General features: G+C 58.5%; 1 protein-coding gene across 2 annotated transcripts in view; it reads left to right on the top strand.

The window, feature by feature from the left end:
- Positions 1 to 17,533, top strand: part of AK1 (adenylate kinase 1) — a 42,365-nt gene continuing 24,832 nt past the window's right edge. The window contains exons 1-8 of one of the 2 annotated variants that reach the window (XM_039506382.1): positions 1 to 69; positions 9,343 to 9,529; positions 9,913 to 10,074; positions 11,035 to 11,207; positions 11,441 to 11,554; positions 12,510 to 12,701; positions 13,099 to 13,189; positions 15,657 to 15,736. In XM_039506382.1, the coding sequence (XP_039362316.1) occupies positions 10 to 69; positions 9,343 to 9,529; positions 9,913 to 10,074; positions 11,035 to 11,207; positions 11,441 to 11,554; positions 12,510 to 12,701; positions 13,099 to 13,189; positions 15,657 to 15,736 (1,059 nt within the window). In that variant the 5' untranslated portion in view covers positions 1 to 9. Of the gene's footprint in view, positions 70 to 9,342; positions 9,530 to 9,912; positions 10,075 to 11,034; positions 11,208 to 11,440; positions 11,555 to 12,509; positions 12,702 to 13,098; positions 13,190 to 15,408; positions 15,429 to 15,656; positions 15,737 to 17,533 lie in introns of those variants that run through there. The other variant, XM_039506386.1, reaches the window with a different exon arrangement.

The raw sequence follows: 17,533 nt of genomic DNA on the forward strand, positions 1-17,533 counted from the left end.
CGCTGCAGCATGACCGCGGCGGACGCGCAGGACTATCTGTCGCGCAGAGCGATCCCGCAGCTCTTCGAGGTGAGCGCCGGGGGCGGGGGCCGGGCCGGGGGCCGAGGGGCTGCGCCGCGCTCCGCGCTGGGAGATCCCAGCCAAGCGCCGGGGGTCCCGGGGGCAGCTCCAGCCCCCTCTGCGCAGAGAGCCCCGGGGACCCCAGCCCACTCCCAGCCCCGGTAACCCCGCCCCAAGCTCCATACCCCGTGTACCCCTCCCGTGTACCCCGTACCCCGCACCTCCCTCCCCTCCACCTCCCCTCACCCCCCTGTCCTCTGCCACCCTCCCTGCACATCCCTCCCCTCCACCTCCTCACCCCTGTCCTCTGCCACCCTCCTGCACATCCCTCCCCTCCACCGCCCCTCACCCCCCTGTCCTCTGCCACCCTCCCCGCACATCCCTCCCCTCACACCCCCTGTCTCCTGCCACCCTCCCTGCACATCCCTCCCCTCCACCTCCCTCACACCCTGTCCTCTGCCACCTCCCTGCACATCCTCCCTCCACCTCCCCTCACACCCCCTGTCCTCTGCCACCCTCCCTCCACATCCCTCCCCTCCACCTCCCTTCACACCCCCTGTCCCCTGCCACCCTCCCCGCACATCCCTCCCCTCCACCTCCCTCACCCCCTGTCCTCTGCCACCCTCCCTGCACATCCCTCCTCCACCTCCCCTCACCCCTGTCCCCTGCCACCTCCCTGCACATCCCTCCCCTCCACCTCCTCACCCCTGTCCTCTGCCACCCTTCCTCCACATCCCTCCCCTCCACCTCCCTCACACCCTGTCCTCTGCCACCTCCTGCACATCCCTCCTCCACCTCCCTCACCCCTGTCCTCTGCCACCCTCCCTGCACAACCCTCCCATCCCCCTCCCCTCACACCCCTGTCCTCTGCCACCCTCCCTGCACATCCCTCCTCCACCTCCCTCACCCCTGTCCTCTGCCACCCTCCTGCACAACCTCCCATCCACCTCCTCACCCCTGTCCTCTGCCACCCTTCCCGCACAACCCTCCCATCCACCTCCCCTCACACCCCCTGTCCCCTGCCACCCTCCCTCCACATCCCTCCCCTCCACCTCCCCTCACACCCCCTGTCCCCTGCCACCCTCCCTCCACATCCCTCCCATCTACCTCCCCTCACACCCCTGCCACCCTCCCTCCACATCCCTCCCATCCCCCTCCCTCACACCCCCTGTCCTCTGCCACCCACCTCCACATCTTCCCTTCACCTCCCTCACCCCTGTCCTCTGCCACCCTCCCTGCACATCCTCCTCCACCTCCCCTCACCCCCCGTGTCCCCTGCCACCCTCCCTGCACATCCCTCCCATCCCCCTCCCCTCACACCCCCTGTCCTGTGCCACCTCCCTGCACATCCTCCCCTCCACCTCCCCTCACACCCCCTGTCCTCTGCCACCCTCCCTGCACAACCCTCCTCCACCTCCCTCACCCCCTGTCCTCTGCCACCTCCCAGCACATCCCTCCCTCCACCTCCCTCACCCCCTGTCCTCTGCCACCCTACCTGCACATCCCTCCCCTCCACCTCCCTCACCCCCTGTGCTCTGCCACCCACCCTGCACAACCCTCCCCTCCACCTCCTTCACCCCCTGTCCCCTGCCACCCTCCCTCCACATCCCTCCCCTCCATCTCCCCTCACACCCCTGTTCCCTGCCACCTCCCTCCACATCCCTCCCATCGACCTCCCCTCACACCCCCTGTCCCCTGCCACCCTCCCTCCACATCCCTCCCATCTACCTCCCCTCACACCCCCCTGTGCTCTGCCACCCTCCCTGCACATCCCTCCTCCACCTCCCTCACCCCCTGTCCTCTGCCACCCTCCCTGCACATCCCTCCCATCCACCTCCCCTCACACCCCCTGTCCTCTGCCACCCACCCTCCACATCTTCCCCTTCACCTCCCTCACCCCCTGTCCTCTGCCACCCTCCCTGCACATCCCTCCCCTCCACCTCCCCTCACACCCCCTGTCCTCTGCCACCCTCCCTGCACATCCCTCCCATCCACCTCCCCTCACACCCCCTGTCCTCTGCCACGCTCCCTGCACATCCCTCCCCTCCACCTCCCTCACCCCTGTCCTCTGCCACCCTCCTGCACAACCCCTCCTCCACCTCCCTCACCCCTGTCCTCTGCCACCTCCCTGCACATCCCTCCCCTCCCCCTCCCTCACCCCTGTCCTCTGCCACCCTCCCTGCACATCCCTCCTCCACCTCCCTCACCCCTGTCCTCTGCCACCCTCCCTGCACAACCTCCCATCTACCTCCCCTCACACCCCCTGTCCTCTGCCACCCTCCCTGCACATCCCTCCCCTCCACCTCCTCACCCCTGTCCTCTGCCACCCTCCCTGCACATCCCTCCCCTCCACCTCCTCACCCCTGTCCTCTGCCACCCTCCCTGCACATCCCTCCCCTCGACCTCCCTCACACCCCTGTGCTCTGCCACCCTCCCTGCACATCCCTCCCCTCCTCCACCTCCCCTCACACCCCTGTCCTCTGCCACCCTCCCTGCACATCCCTCCCCTCCACCTCCCCTCACACCCCCTGTCCTCGGCCACCCTCCCTGCACATCCCTCCTCCACCTCCCTCACCCCTGTCCTCTGCCACCCTCCTCCACATCCCTCCCCTCTACCTCCCCTCACACCCCCCTGTGCTCTGCCACCCTCCCTGCCCATCCCTCCCCTCCCATCCACCTCCCACACCCCCTGTCCTCTGCCACCCTCCCTGCACCACCCTCCCATCCACCGCCCCACACACCCCCGGTCCTATGCCCCCCACCCACCACATCTTCCCCTTCACCTCCCATCACACCCTGTCCTCTGCCATCCTCCTTCCTCATCCCTCCCCTTCACCTCCACACAACCAGCCTGTCCCCTGCCACTGTCCCCTTCACTTCCCCTCACACCCTATCCTCTGCCACCCTCTCTCCACATCCCTCCCCTCCACCTTCCCTCACACCCCGTCCTCTGCCACCCTCCCCACTACCACCCTCCCCTCCACCTCCCCTCATACCCCATCCCCTGCCACCTCCTCCACTTCCTCAAACCCCGTCCCCTGCCACCATCCCACTACATCCCTCCTCTTCACCTCCCCTCATACCTCAAGGCCTCCAGCACCTTCATAGTATTCCCCTCCCCTCATATCCCATGCCCTCCACCAGCACCCCTAGTCCGTTCTCCCCTAATATCCCTTGTCTCCTTCCATTCTCTCTCACCCTGTGCCCTCTCCCCTCTCTCCCTTTTTACCTCCTTCCCCTGCATGAGCTGTTCAGTTACCCCCTTCTCATTTACCTTCGTCCCAATCCCCACTCTTGCCTGTAGACCCTCCCCGCCCCATAGGTGCCCCTTCACCCTGAATCCTCCTGCTCTTGAATAACCCACCTTCTTGTGTGCCCTCATCTGCTTTACCCCTCCCTCTGCTTCCTTTCCCCACGTCCCCTTCCCTACCCTACCTCTGTGAGGAGGCTTTGGCTATATCTGGTTCAATGGGCAGTATGTTTTGCCCAGCCACATCCAGCAGTTGGTGAGGCTCAGAAGAGGCAGGTTCAAAGGAAGATAGGAATGGCCAAGCCCTCTCTGATCTGGAAACCTGCTGCCTCCAGCGCTGTCCTGTCCTGATTAGAGATGCAGTAAATCTGCATGTGTGGATTTCCCACCCGTGCTGAGGATGTGGGCTCTCCCTATGGCTTTCTGGCCTCCCCAACCTTCTTGGCATCATTCAGGCTTTCACTCTAGGCAGAATTAAAATTAGGTGCCTGCTTCCTCGCCCTTCGAATCCAGGCAATGCGGTGTGTGGATTGAGAGAATGGGCCTGATTCTCCTCTTGCTTGCCCCAGTGTCTCTCCCTGGATCTAACCCAGAGTAGGTGAGCCCAGAGCAGAATTGACCAAATTGGTCTTCATGGGGTTTTGTGGGGTTATTCTCAGGGATGGCATTGTTACCCATGTGGCATCTGGGTATTTTTCCGCAAGCAGCTAGCTGATGTATTCACCAGCAGGACCATCCGGTATAGAATTCAAAACTGCTGTACATTTTAAAGGGGCAGCTGCTTGAGTGATCTCTCAGCTGTTTGATTTGGGGGGGGTTCCTTCCCCCCCCCCAACACCCCCATGAAGTGTGACTGCATATCCTGGTTTGACAGATTGATGTGCTTCCTGTTTAACAAGGCCATGCTGGATGGGGGGTGGGGGGGATGGAGAAGAAGAACCAGACCACAAACTACAACCTAATGCAGAGCAACTTTACTGATTTCAATGAACTCCTCATTTACGCTGGTGTAATGGAGTCAAGAGCTTGGCCCTATGTATATGAAGCACTAACAACACAGCAACAAGGCCGGCATCAGACAGTCTCCATTATTGAATTAACTGAGAGACTCACCACTGTCCTTACAAATAAGGCCGAGGGTGGCATGTGCCACGAAATTAGCTCCATACTGTTGGGCTCCTATGATGCTAGCGGGTGGAATATTATGGATCAGCTATAAAATGGGCTCCAGCAGGAGCCGCTCACTCTAATAACCTTACTAGTGTTTTGTGAAGGGCTTTCCTTTGGTTTTACAGTAACAGCTGGCTTGAAAACACAGATCTGAGCAGAGGCAGAAATGGAATGAGAACATAAAGCCCCAGAGCTCTGGCCCGAATCTCCCTCTGGTTTCTATAGTCCCTGTCTATTATGCACCTGCTCAGTTCTGCACCAGGAAGAAGAATTTCATCCTGACCCCAGCTGGTGATCACCTTATGCCTTGAAGCATGAAGATTGGCTTTCCCCACTGCAGAAAGCTGTAGATCGTTCCTAAGGAAGGGTGAAATTCAAAGCCCCTCCAGCCCTTAAACCCTTAGCCTGAAGCTTCACATGGACCCGCTGTACCGGTGTAAATGTCACCGTTGTAGAGTGAAAGAACCTGAGAGGCCCCAGCACAGGAGGTGAACAGAGGCATTTCTGCTTTGTGGACCCTGAGTGCTACCAATCCTTGCAGCATTAGGATGACTTGCCTGCTGCATGCTGGTTAGTTCTCAATGGCCCAGAGCATTCCAGGGATTCAAAAAAAAATCTATATTAATGATGCGATGCATTTGTGTGTCTGTATCTGTCTGTCCTCTGGCAATGTTTTTGGGCAGCCTGGATTCGGTGTCAGGCCAGCAGAAGTGTGTGTGAACCACAGTCTGTCCATTTGCCATGTGGGCATAATGCACGAGACTGCTCTCCCTTGCCTGAGTGCTGGGTGAACTGACAGTGTATGGAAAGTGCTAACGTTGTTACTGGGACAACAAGGGCCACCCGTGGGGGGGGAACAAGTGGGGCAATTTGCCCCGGGCCCAGCAGGGGCCCCCCCATTTTTTTTTTGGGCTGGGGTTGGTTCTTCACTCCGGGCTCCTGGCCCCCTTAAAATCCCGACCCCGGAGCTTCTTGCTTCTTCTTCCCAGGTTCTCTCCCCGGGAGTCGGGGGACCCTCCCACCCAACCCCCCCCACACCAGCTGCTGCTGGGGCAGGTCCTGTTTCGGTGTGGTTCGGCCCCCCGCCCCCCCCTTGCGGGTCTTGGCGGGCGGGTCCCGGGGAAGGAGCCCCAGACACTGCCCATCTGCTGAAGCGGGGGGGGGGGGGGGCTCTGGGTGGGCTGGGGGACAACAGGCTGGAAGAAAACCCTGTGGTCTCCTACCACCCTCCACTGGAGGGCTCCCGGGTTCCAAAACCAGCCCTTGGTTCAGCCACGCTGGTGACATTGGCACTTTGGCTTTCAGCAGGTGGCTTGCTGGAGTCCAGCCACCTCCAGTATGGGATAGAGTGTGATCCAGGCTTGTGAATGGAGAGCCCCAGGCCGGTCCCCTCCCTGATGGGCGTGACTGTTTGCTTTTCAGGGGGAAGTTGCCAGCTGTGTGAGGTCATTGTTTATTTGACAGCCCATTCAAAATTGCATCCAGAGCTTGGTACCTGGGTCACGGAAGGGTTAATTCTAAGGGCTGCCTTGGCAACTTGCCAGGACCCTTTGAGCTGCTTGGCGGCCCCGATCCTGCAGTCACCTTGGCACGTCAGGGCAGAATGGCTGACCCGTTCTCTCTCAGGGTTCATACACAGCGCCCGTCGCTGTGGCGTCTTGCTGCCTCTTCCTGCCCCCAATCCTCACTCGGCTCTAGAAATTCATCCTCCAAGATGTGGCTCTCCCACCCTAGTGAAGGGGTGGGGAAGAGAGTCGGGAGGGACTTGGGGAAGGGCATGAAAAGGCACGTGGGGGGAGGGCCCTGTAGAAAAATGTTCAGTCCAAGCCCTGTCCGAGTGCAGCAGCCCCCCAGCAGGGCTCTCGGTGCAAGGGTGTGACGTGATGACGGGGGAGCCCCCGAGTGCCCTTCCCAGCTCTATCATTCATGCTTTCTACGGCCTTGAGCGAGTCCCTTCCCCTCTCTGATCCTGGCTCCCTGCGTATAGGGACTTCTGTGGGGGAAAAAATCCCTAACGAGCCCTTGAATGCATAGGTATGGCGAGAACTGGTGGCTGGAGGCTGACGCCAGACAAAGCCAGAGTAGAAATAAGACAGCGTTTTTTTAACAGTGAGGGTGATTAACCATAGGAACAACCTTCCAGGGCAGTGGTGGATTCTCCGTCCGGTGAGGTTTTCAAGACAAGACTGGACACCTTCCTGGAAGATGTGCACAGGAGACGGGTAACGGGCTGAGATTTTTCTGGGCTGTGTCCTACAGGAGGGCAGACAGACTGGGTGACTAATGATCTCTTCTGGCCCTAACATCTGCAACTCTCAAATCTTTGCCGAGTGCCTGATGACAAGAGCTAGGGATTTATGATTCTCCAATGGCAGAAGACTCTTCCGGACGGGGCCCATAGCAACCTGCAAACCTCTGTGTCCTGGCTTGGAGCACTCACTGCTTCCAGGCCTAGGCTCTCTCATGCAATGGCGCTTTGAAGGAACCGCTTTGAAAGGAGCCGTGGCACTCATATCCCCTGCAGTTGCCTTTGATCCTGCCAGGTGCACCCCCCTCCCCCCAACACAGGCTGTGTGTTCCCGTGGCTGGGCTGGAGCGTCCATGCTCCCCTCCCACCACCCCCATTTTGTTCCTAGCTGCTTCGAGTGGTTGGAGGTGCTTGCAGCTTCTCATCGTGGCTGTTAGCAAACACTGACATGGAAATGAGCGAGTTGTGGCTCATTAATATAACAAGCGAGCAGCATTGCCAGCAGCACCAGCTCCAGTGGGAATCAAAGAAGGCGATTTTCCCGCCTGCATGATAGGCCCCCTGGACTTTGCTGCCGAGGGCCAAAGGGCTGTAGGTGACCCTGTGGCCATGTGGCTCAGAGGCTGCACTTGTCTCTCATTATTGCTCCTTGGTTATCCCCGGGAACATCATGCAGTGGATACCACACGCTGAGAGAGACACAGGTGAGCTGAGGGGTTGGAGCAGGGGAATCAGGACACCTGGGTTCTCTTTCCTACCTCTTTAGGCAAGTCATGTCACTTCTCTATGCTTCACTTCTTTCCTCTGTAGGTACCTGCCTCAGCAGGCTGATAAGAGGATTAGTTAGTGAATATTTGCAAAGTGCTTTGAGGATATCTGCTCTGCTAAGCACTGATAAGATAGGGCTGGATTCCACCACTGTCACTCACACCAACTAGGACCTTATTCCACCGCTCTCCAGAGTTCCTTCCCTGGTGTGAACTGCAGAATCTGACCCACAGCCAATGTGCTGGAGCTGTGTCTCTGGGCTGGTTCCTAGGTGCTGTTCTGTGCTAGCAGTGGAGGTGACACGGTCACACCTCGGTGCTCGGAAGCTGTGCCGCTCGCCCGGAGAATATCGCAGGCGAGTCATGTCTCAGTTTAGTGGGCCCAGCATGACCATGGTTCACTAGAGCAGGTGCTGTAATAGTGGGGGCTACACCGTGCTGGCTGCCAGCAAGCAGAGAGAACATGGTATAACATTGCTGGAGAGAGGGGCCTGGATGCTGAGCTGTAATTGCACCTTTCCTCAGGGTGGGCCACGATCATTAGCTCCGTGTGACAAAGATGGAAACAGGCAGGGAGAGGTGAAGTGATTTGTCCAAGGTCACACAGTGAGTCAGTGGCAGAGCCAGACACACAAACCCAGGTCTCTTCACTCCCATCGCCCTGCTCTAAGCAGTAGATTCCCTGCCTTGCTATGTAGGGAGGTGGTTTAATCCTAGCTCTGTGCTGGAGCTCCCTGGCTGCTTCAGGGCAGCCGTGGGAATGCGACTGCGTCTTGGTGCAGGTCTCGCCCCGAACTGCGGCGTGGTGTGGACAGAGGAGGTAATTCAGGCGCAGATGGGGATATAAGTTACATGAGTTGTTTTGACCCAGATCCTCGAAGGTCCTTCCTGCCCCCCTGCAAACCTCTCCCATGTCTCCTACATTGTGCTGCTAAAACCCCTGGGGGTGGAGTCTCTTTTGGGCCCCCTTTCCAGTGCTTCCCTCTCCTGTCCCAGGGCTCACAAGATACAGTAATCCCCCGCCTGCAGTACCAACCTTGGCCGCTGGGTGCGTGCTTGTCTACCTCTCTGCCACCCTCGTGTGCCCCTTTCCTGTCCAGCACCCACATTCGCCAGTTTTTTTCAGAGTTCACGAGAAAGCTGCAGGCTACCACTGCCGTCCCTGACCCGCGGCGCCCCAGAGAGCCCTTCTCCTGCCTTGAGTCCCTAAAGGAAGCTGGGAGGAGTCTGCTCATAGCCGAGTGCAATCTCTGTAGAGATCAGCTTGGTTTAGAGCCCTTCTGCGGCTTCCTTTCTCTTCCTGCCGATGGTGCATTTGTGTTCTGGCTGAGTGCGGGTGTGACGGACATCCCTGGGCTGCTTTTCCTTCTTCTAGGAACTGCCAGACTGGATCAGGCCTGTGGTCCAGCCAGCCCAGTGTCAGGTGTTTGCAGCCATCAGTACCACAGGCTTCAGAGGAAGGTGCCCCCTCACACCTGAGAATAGCCAGGCCTTGCCCACTGTCTCCTTGGACTGCAAGATATGCAGACGTCAAGCACAGTGAAACCAAGGCACCCACCAGTGTAATGAAAGCGTGAGTCTCTGAGCATAAACACACGCCAGGACTTGGGCTATATCGTGTCCTGCTAGGCTCCTGGAGGGACAAGCGCCTCCCTCATCTCCCTCCCTCCTCCTAGTACACCAGAGCCATGCAGCCACCCAGCAGGAACAGGCAGAGGTGATTCCAGCACTCCACAGATTTCATCACCGCTCCCCTGCTCTGCAGAATCTTGCTACCCAATTCTCCCTCTCTTTTCCCTGCTGTCTCTCACCCCGCCTTGTCTGACCTGTGTCTGCTTCCTTCCCAGAGCATGCTAACAGGCTTGATGTATTACCACCCTGAGGACCCCATCGACTACCTGGAGTGCTGCTTGCAGAAGGTCCGGGAGCTGGGTGGTCCCGAGAAGGTGCAAAGGGACACTTTCATTGGCCAGGAGCGGTGGACCTTACCCCCCATCAATGGCGGGCAAGGGAAGAAACCCATTTTCTGGCCAGGTGAGCTGCACCTTGAACTGGCGTCTGTTCAGATTGGGGGGGATCAGGGGCAGGACTGCTCATGGGCAGACTTTCTCGGAGGCCCGAGTAGATGCAAACAACACAAAGACCATGCAGGTGCAAATGCCCACAGATCCCAGTGCACATGTGTGAGCATGTCTGCCCACAGGTTGGCACAGACTTGTGTGCACCTGCACATGCCCAGGCACACACCTGTTGCCCACCTGCATGCACACCTGTCTTAGCTGGCTCATCCATATGTTCACACCTATATCCCTACATGCCACTCAGGTCAGCTCCTCAGTGTAGCAGCACTGCAGCCACCTGAGTGGGCCGTGTGCAGTCCCACTGCAGCTGATGCATTACCCCGGTTTCTCCTGCAGACTCCCTTGCAGGGCCATACCGCCGGTATGGGTGCCTGCCACCCATCCAGAGCCAGTTCTCCATCGAGAGTGACTCGGACATGACAGAGTCCACTGGACTGATCCAGGAGTATGACGTCTTCAACCCCAGTAGACCCCGCCCCAAAATCATCTTTGTGATCGGTGAGAAACTTGCTTACCTGCAGCTGTGGGATGAGCCATGCAGCTTGGGTAATCCCTCTGGGGAGAGGCGGAGGAATAACTGAGCATGGGAGAGGGAGAAGGAGGGGAGAAGAGAGGCAGAGGAAGGACGGGGAGATAGAGATGGGAGACAAACAAAGAAGCATCCTGTAATCTCCAGTGGGTTTCCCTATTAGACAGCCACATACTAAGGAAGAGGACAATTTGCAAGCCTCAGTTTCCACATCTGTAAAATGGAAATAATGCTGCACTGCTTTGCTGGGGGCTGGAAGGGGTTAATTCATAAATATGTGTTAAGCACTTTGAGATCCTGGAATGGGAGGCGCTGGAGAAGGATTATTATTCCCCTAAGGACGGCTGCTTCCTCCTCTGTTTCCCCACCATTCCTGATGAGTTTGGTTGTTGTCTCAATTACATATGTTGTTGCTAGTGTAGCTATTTTGGGGGAAATGGCCTCCTACCCTTTAATGCCTGCAGCCAGCTTCTCCCCACACTTACATCAGTGAAATTCAACTCATTCCTCCTGATTTACACCAGTGTAGGTGAGAGAAGAACCAGGCCTTTGTATTCAATGGTCAATGGGAACTCAGCTGCCTTATCAGAGGCTCCTTCATCAGTTCAGTGAAGAAGCCCAAAGCTGGCTAATCCCATACAGGGGACTCGACCCTGGCACCTCTGTGTTGAAGGCGCATGCCGCAGACAACAGACACAGGTGCTTGATAAATCCTTGAGTATCTGGGGAACCAGGAGTAGAACCCGTGTTCTCTTGCTTGAAGAGCACAACAATTACCACTTGAGCTTTTCCAGAGCTGCTAGTAGGTAACTTAGTTGCACACACGTACCCCTTGGGGAAAACCTTGGCAGGGCAAGGAAAGAGCCTCCTAGCCAAGGCTTGGGGGTGCTCAGGCACAGATGCCTCCTTGACCCTCTCTTGCTTGGCAGGAGGCCCTGGCAGCGGGAAGGGCACTCAGAGCACCAAGATGGCCTCCCACTTCGGCTTCGTCTGCATCTCGGTGGGTGAGATCCTGCGCAACCAGCTGATCCACCACGCCACCAGCGACAGGAAGTGGGAGCTGATCGCCAAGATCATCGCCAATGGGGAACTGGTCCCGCCAGTGAGTCCTGGCCAGAGCTTCCTATCACCCCTTCAGCGCAGCCTGAGGGGCATCCATCCAGCTTGCAAGAGACTCCTGCCTTCTGCACTCAGGGGCCACCCGGCAGCCACCAGCTGGGAATGACTTTTTGGTCCCTTCTGAGCCGGGCTGGGTTCAGCCCAGCGGCCTGTAGGTGAGAGGCTCAGTCTCCATCCCCCATTACCAGCCCCTTGAGAGGTCTCTTTGCCTTGCAGGAAACGACCATTGAGGAGCTGAAGCAGCAGTTCATTAAGCAGCAAGATGCCAAAGGCTTCGTGGTGGACGGGTTCCCGCGGGAGATAGGACAGGCCTTCACCTTCGAGGAGCAGGTGAGGTGCAGCTGTGGATAAACAAAGGGGCTTTCCAAGGCTTTCCTGTCCATCCTGGGCTGCCCTTTTCCCTGCGCCCTCATCAGGCACCCGCTCTGAAGGTGGGTGCCCCTCTTCTGGCACCCTGTGCCCTGGGCCTCTCCTGAAGAGCATCCCCTCACCTGGCGCTATCCTCCTTGGATGTGCTGCTTTGTCCTTTCCCTTTTCTGGTTATTAGATTTTGGCGGAGCCTCTCCATTCTACCCCCTCCCCCCCCCCCCGCCTAAGGGTGTATGTCCCTGCTTCAGGCTCTGCTCTCTGAGGACACAGGGCACGGCCTGGCATAACCTAACTACATAGAGGACAAAGACCGTTGCTCTCGGTGACCCTTTATTGGCCAAGGGCAAGTGCATGTCTCAGTTTTCCCCTCCTCTCCCAAGGCACACACCTTTGGTCTCACTGCACCCTCTGCACCGGGTGCCAGCCTGTGCTTTGAAGCTGTCATGGTAGTGCCCCTCCTCTCCGAGGACATGTCAGGCCCCTGCCATTGTTCCCGCAGTGCCGGTGGACAGTGAGAGCCTGGCCAGTGCCACAGAGGGAGAGTCACGTCTGCGCTCAGGGTCCCAGATATGATCATGATCGACTCAGTTCAGCCCTGAGGGTCCTGGGAATGCCAGGACCCCTCTAGCCCCTGAGGGACAGGGCCATGCTGATTCAGGGGTGCCCCGGCGCTCTCCAGACCCCATTGTGGGATGGCAGGACTCATTGGAGATGTGCAGCTCCTCTGCGGAATGGAGGGGTGTTGATGTGGAGGGGCTGGGAGCCATTAGAGCCCTTTGCTGATGGGGTCTCGGCTCCCAAGGAGCCCTGAAATCCTCAGCGCCCCTGTTGGGCCCATCAAGGACTCCCCAGAGCCCCCCATAGGGAAGGGATCACCACTGTCTTGCCATCAGGTGCTCGTCTCTCTCACTGGCAGATTGGCTCCCCAGACCTGGTGGTTTTCTTGGCCTGCTCCAACCAACGTCTCCGGCAGCGTCTGGAGAAACGGGCGCAGGAGCAGGGCCGGCCGGACGATAACGCCCATGCCATTGACCGGAGGGTGGAGACCTTCAAGCAGAACATCCCACTGATTGTGAAATATTACCAGGAAAAGAGCGTCATTGTCCGGGTAAGGCTCCGTCGGGGCAGCCCGCGCCTGGATTGGGACACTGCCTTTCCCACAGAAGCTGGTCTAGTTAGCAGTCCCAGACACCAGCTCTTGCACAGATCCAAGCTTGGGTCTTGACGTCTTGGTTACCAGCTTGATTTAGGGTCTTGACACATACTGGGTCCAGGTCTCTTGTACTCATCACAAAGGGTAAGCATGGGGCACGCTCACAGGTGCACTGACCTGCACAATGTGCACCGTGGCCTGAGGTCTCGCTCTTCTGAGATGCAGGTGGGAGTCACTGTGGGAGAGTCCTGAACCCCAGAGTGGAGTGGGATTCTCAGTCTCCCTTCCCCCACCACACCCCTCCCCACCCCCAGAACCCGGCTGATGGCCGTCTCTGTCTTTCCTCTTTCAGTTTGACGCAGACAGAGAGGAGGACGATGTATTTGGTGACATCAGCTCTATGGTTCAGGAGCGGCTCTTCCCGCATGGCATCGATGCAGCAGGTGAGAGCGGAGCCCCTTAGGCGCAGTCAGGATGACTGGCCAAGGGAACTGGGCTGCCCACGGGAACACAGACCCCTGGGAGTTGTAACTCCACGTCCAGATGGGACCCCCCCAGCCCGCTCTGCACAGGGCTAGCCCCTTACGGCCGGCTTTCGGAATCGGGGGTAATTCTGGGGGCTCCCATCCCCTCCTGCCTCTGCGAGAGCCGTGGCATAGCTAGTGGGGGAGGCAATGGAGGTGCTCAGGCAGTGACGCACCCCAGAGTCTTTGTTCACTTTGTGGGAGTCCCTGCAGCTCTTGGATTGCGTGAGCCCCACAAAGCCGGTCTCCCAGCCTCGCTGGTGCCCTGCAGTCCCACTCATGTTGCTGATTTGTCTGGGGTTCTCCCAGTGGCACCATGAGAGAGGTGAGAGAGGTGACTGCTGACTACTGCACGGCCCAGGGAGCAGCACTCAGCTGATCTCAGGGCAGGATTCCAGCTGCCTGGGAGATCCCCGAAACCCTCTAGTCCTTAGGGAATCAGCGCAGCCTAATGGTTAGAGCCAGGGCGTGGGAGACGAGAGGGCTGACTGTACCTGGCCCTGCCATCGACTTTGTGTGACCCTGGGCAGTTCCCTTCACCTCTCTGCTTTCCCCAGTCTGTACAATGGTGAGAAGATACAGACCCGGCCCACCGGGGACGGCGAGGACTCATTAATGAGAAGGGTTTTTTTAAAGGCACAAAGGGACCTTGGGCACCCAACCCCCATTGAAAATCAATGAGATGTGAGCACCTCACTGTCCTTCGTAAGCCTCCCCCTTGGTGTTTGCAAAGTGCTTTGCGATCCCCAGTGAGAAGGGCGCAGTGTAGTTGTTCTGGTCCCCGTGAGCAGTATGAGGGAAGAGAAGGGAGCGTCTACCTGCCCACTGGAGGAACAGTGACTGGCAGAGATGATCTGCCCTCGGAAGCCCCCACTGTGCTGTCCACCATGGCTGAGCGGTGCCGGGTCGCCGTGGTGACGCTCCCATCTTGCGGTAGACTCCGTCCTTGTGGAAGCCTCCCCGCCGTTCTCTGGGGCATGTCACCGCTCTGCAGATTTCGCTGCCCTTTGCTTTCGGGGCGTCTCCACTGGGAGCACATTTCCAGCGGCAATGGGGAAGAGTTGCCTAAAGCAGTAACGGTCCCCTGGATGCTTTTAATCCATTCCAAGATGCGCCTCATCCTATGGAAAACAAGAGCCCGAGTACCCCCTCCCCAGGAGGCCTGCGGCATCGGGCTCATTGCAAGCTCCTGGCCGCACCTCAGTGTCTGGCAGGGACAAACCGGCAGGGATGAGCCCGTCTCTGCACCAGGCAACGCAGAACCCCAGGGTGATTTTTGCACGAGGCTGGCATGCAGGGCACCTGCACAAGTGCCAGTGGAGGGATGGAGGGAATCAGCTTGTGCCTCCTCTCTGCATAGGCTGCTGGGGTCCAGGCAGCTTGTGGCACAGGCTAGGGCACCCCAGAGCCAGCGGACTCTCTCATTCACAGTGCCCCCCTGCCATCCAACCCACTAACCAAACACACGCCTGTTCCCCTAGAGTCTGCAAATCTCCCCAAAGACCTTACTTCCTGTAGCTACCAGGGAGACACTAGCGCCAAGTGCAAAGTGCCTTATAACATGGGGTAAGCCATACTATCTCAATAGGGAAACTGAGGCACAGAGGCATCATGTGACTTGCCCAAGGTCACATGGCAAGCCAGTGGCAGTCAAGAATAGACCTCAGAGCTCTTGAGACCCAGGCGGTGTCCTGCCCACTGGGCCATGCTGTCTGCAGTATATGGTCTGTGCATCTCTGCCTCCTCCTGGACAGTTTGGGAAGGATCCATTAATGTGCCCCCCCGCCAGGTCCCTGGCTCCCCACATCTACCCTGCAGGGGCTTCCAGCTCCTCTCTGACTCATCTACCATCATTCCCACTGCTCTAGCTTGCTGCTGATGCCCATGTGCCTGCACACACCCACTGACCCTGGACTAATCTCACTGTGACACTGAGCTCATCCCCACCCACTCCCTTTAATATCGGCTGCAGGCAGCCATTGTGGCTCTGCAGGGCCCTATCGATCAGCCCTTTAAATCTCCCACTCACTGTGCAGTGTCGCCTCGTGCAAACCAATCCTAAGAGGGTGCCGGAGCTCGTGCAGCGGCAATCTGACCCTGGAACAGATTGGCACAGCTGGCTCTGATAACCTGAGAGGAACCCGGAAATGCGTGTGTGGTGGGTGGAAGGAGCCAGGGATGGGATGGGGGTCTCCTAAGGTACAGAGGGTTAGTTATGGCTCTGATAGACAACTACACTTACGGATGCTGATCTGAGAAGACTCCAAACCCGTCCCATGGCCAGCACTCCCCCTGTGTCTGAAGGGCAGTTCAGAGACCTGTCCCCCCCAAAGCCCTCGGGGTGTTTGACGTGGCTTCCTGGTGACTATTTATCTCTCTGGCTTAGGGTCGCCGCCGTTGGCTCTGTTAGACTCGCCTTCTGGTGCAGACAGAGAACATCCTCAGGAGGAAGATGAGGAAGGGCAGGTAAGGCTACAGTGACGCTCCCCAGGCCCCAGCTAGGAGCCTGAGGGAGATGCCATTGGAATTTCCAGGACCGGGATTGGAAATTAACAAAACTTCCTCCTGAAGGATGAAAAACAGGAACCAGGGACGCTCCCGTGGGCCTGTGGAAACATACAGCAGAGTCCACCTGCTGGAGCCATCAGCAGCCAGTGGGCTGAGGTCAGGAACAGCCGCAGCACAGAGCAGGGAACAGAATGCAGGGTGGGCGGTGAGGAGAGAGTGGGGCAGGGAGAGGAGGGAAAGGGGGCGGAGGGGGATAGAGAATGGGGAAGGGGTGCTGCTGGAGGGGATCCCACGGGAAGAGAGGCGGCGCTGGATGGTGAGCCCCAGAGGGATGGGCCATGTACTCTTGATAATTCTAAGCGACTCCTGGGTCGGGGGGATGGAAGGGGCAGGAGCCCTGATGTGTGTCTGTGTGTGTTATGCTGCGTGAGCGAGAGGAGCCAGGCTCATGGGAGAGCTGTGGGGCGAGTAAGCAGTTGCAGGCATGTGGCCAAGGCTCAAAGTGCATGTGGCGGTCGGTGGGGGAGCTCAGAAGGGGTTGCAGTTCGACAAAGGGAACATTTAACATTGAGCTGGGCTGCTGAGGGCTGCACTTTAAACCCTGTCTTACCACAGCTGCGGCTCCCCGGTTGCGAGATCCCCGCCCACACACTTTTTTCAGACCACTTTAAGCTCTGTGCTAGCCCATCCCTCACACGCCATCAGCCGTGCTGAGCTGGGCAGCTGACACTGATGCACCTGTGTCTGCTCCAGGAGGATCCTGGCTCACACTAGTGCAGCAGGGCATGGGGTGGGGGTTGGGGGGCAGGATGGCTGCTTTTTCTCCCCCTGCTGATTCCGGATCACCTGCATCGTGCTAACCTGGTGGCCCTGTTTGGCTGGGTGGGTGTGGTGGAGGTGGAGCAGCGCTCGGCTGCGTTCTCTCTGCCCTAAACTCACCCTGGAAAGCAGCCTGCAACCTCCTTTTCCGGGGGAGACTAGCCCTGTGGCAATCGCCTGGGGCAGGCTGGACAAGCCTCCCCCGCCAAAACCAGTCAGTGTGGGGGCCGGGAAGCCTCCCCCAGGACAGCCCCAAGGCAGCAGAGAGACAATCCCCTCCACCCATGGTCCCAAAAAGTCAGTTAAAGCCAGCCCTGTCCTATGGCCTCTGCCCATCCCCGGCTCCTAGGGTGACCAGATGTCCCGATTTTATAGGGAGAGTTCCGATTTTTCGGTCTTTTTCTTATATAGGCTCCTATTACCCCCCCCGTCCCGTTTGTTCACACTTGCTGTCTGGTCACCCTACCGGCTCCTCCACCCTGGGCCCTGCTTTCTCCTGCTGCTGTGTTGACCGCAAGCCCTGGCTGAGTGTCAGGGGCCTAGTTCCCGCTGGTGAATTGCACGCTGCCCCCAGCAAGGAGGGGCGTGGGTGGGTGGGCGTGTCAGGCTGGAGGCAGAGCAGAGCCTGAGCCATGCTTGGATAGTCTGGGAGACGGAGGTGCAGCGTCGTCAGGCTGGGCAGACTTAGCTGGGGCAGGGGAATGAATTCCACACGGCCCTTGTCTTGGGGCCGCTGGGGGATGTGCTGGCCCTCAATTGTGCAGCGTCCACGGTGGAGCCTGCCCAGAAGACATGGCTCAGCATCCAAACGCTGGTATCGCTTGAAAGACCATAAACTCCCTTCTCCCGCTGCTTCCCGCCCACCAGGGTGGTTCCTTCAGACCTCACACAGGATTGCAAGCTCCTAGAGGCAGGCACTGTCTCTTGCCACATGTC

This window comes from Mauremys reevesii, linkage group 19 (assembly GCF_016161935.1).
Source record: "Mauremys reevesii isolate NIE-2019 linkage group 19, ASM1616193v1, whole genome shotgun sequence".
Classification (NCBI taxonomy): Eukaryota; Metazoa; Chordata; order Testudines; family Geoemydidae; genus Mauremys; species Mauremys reevesii.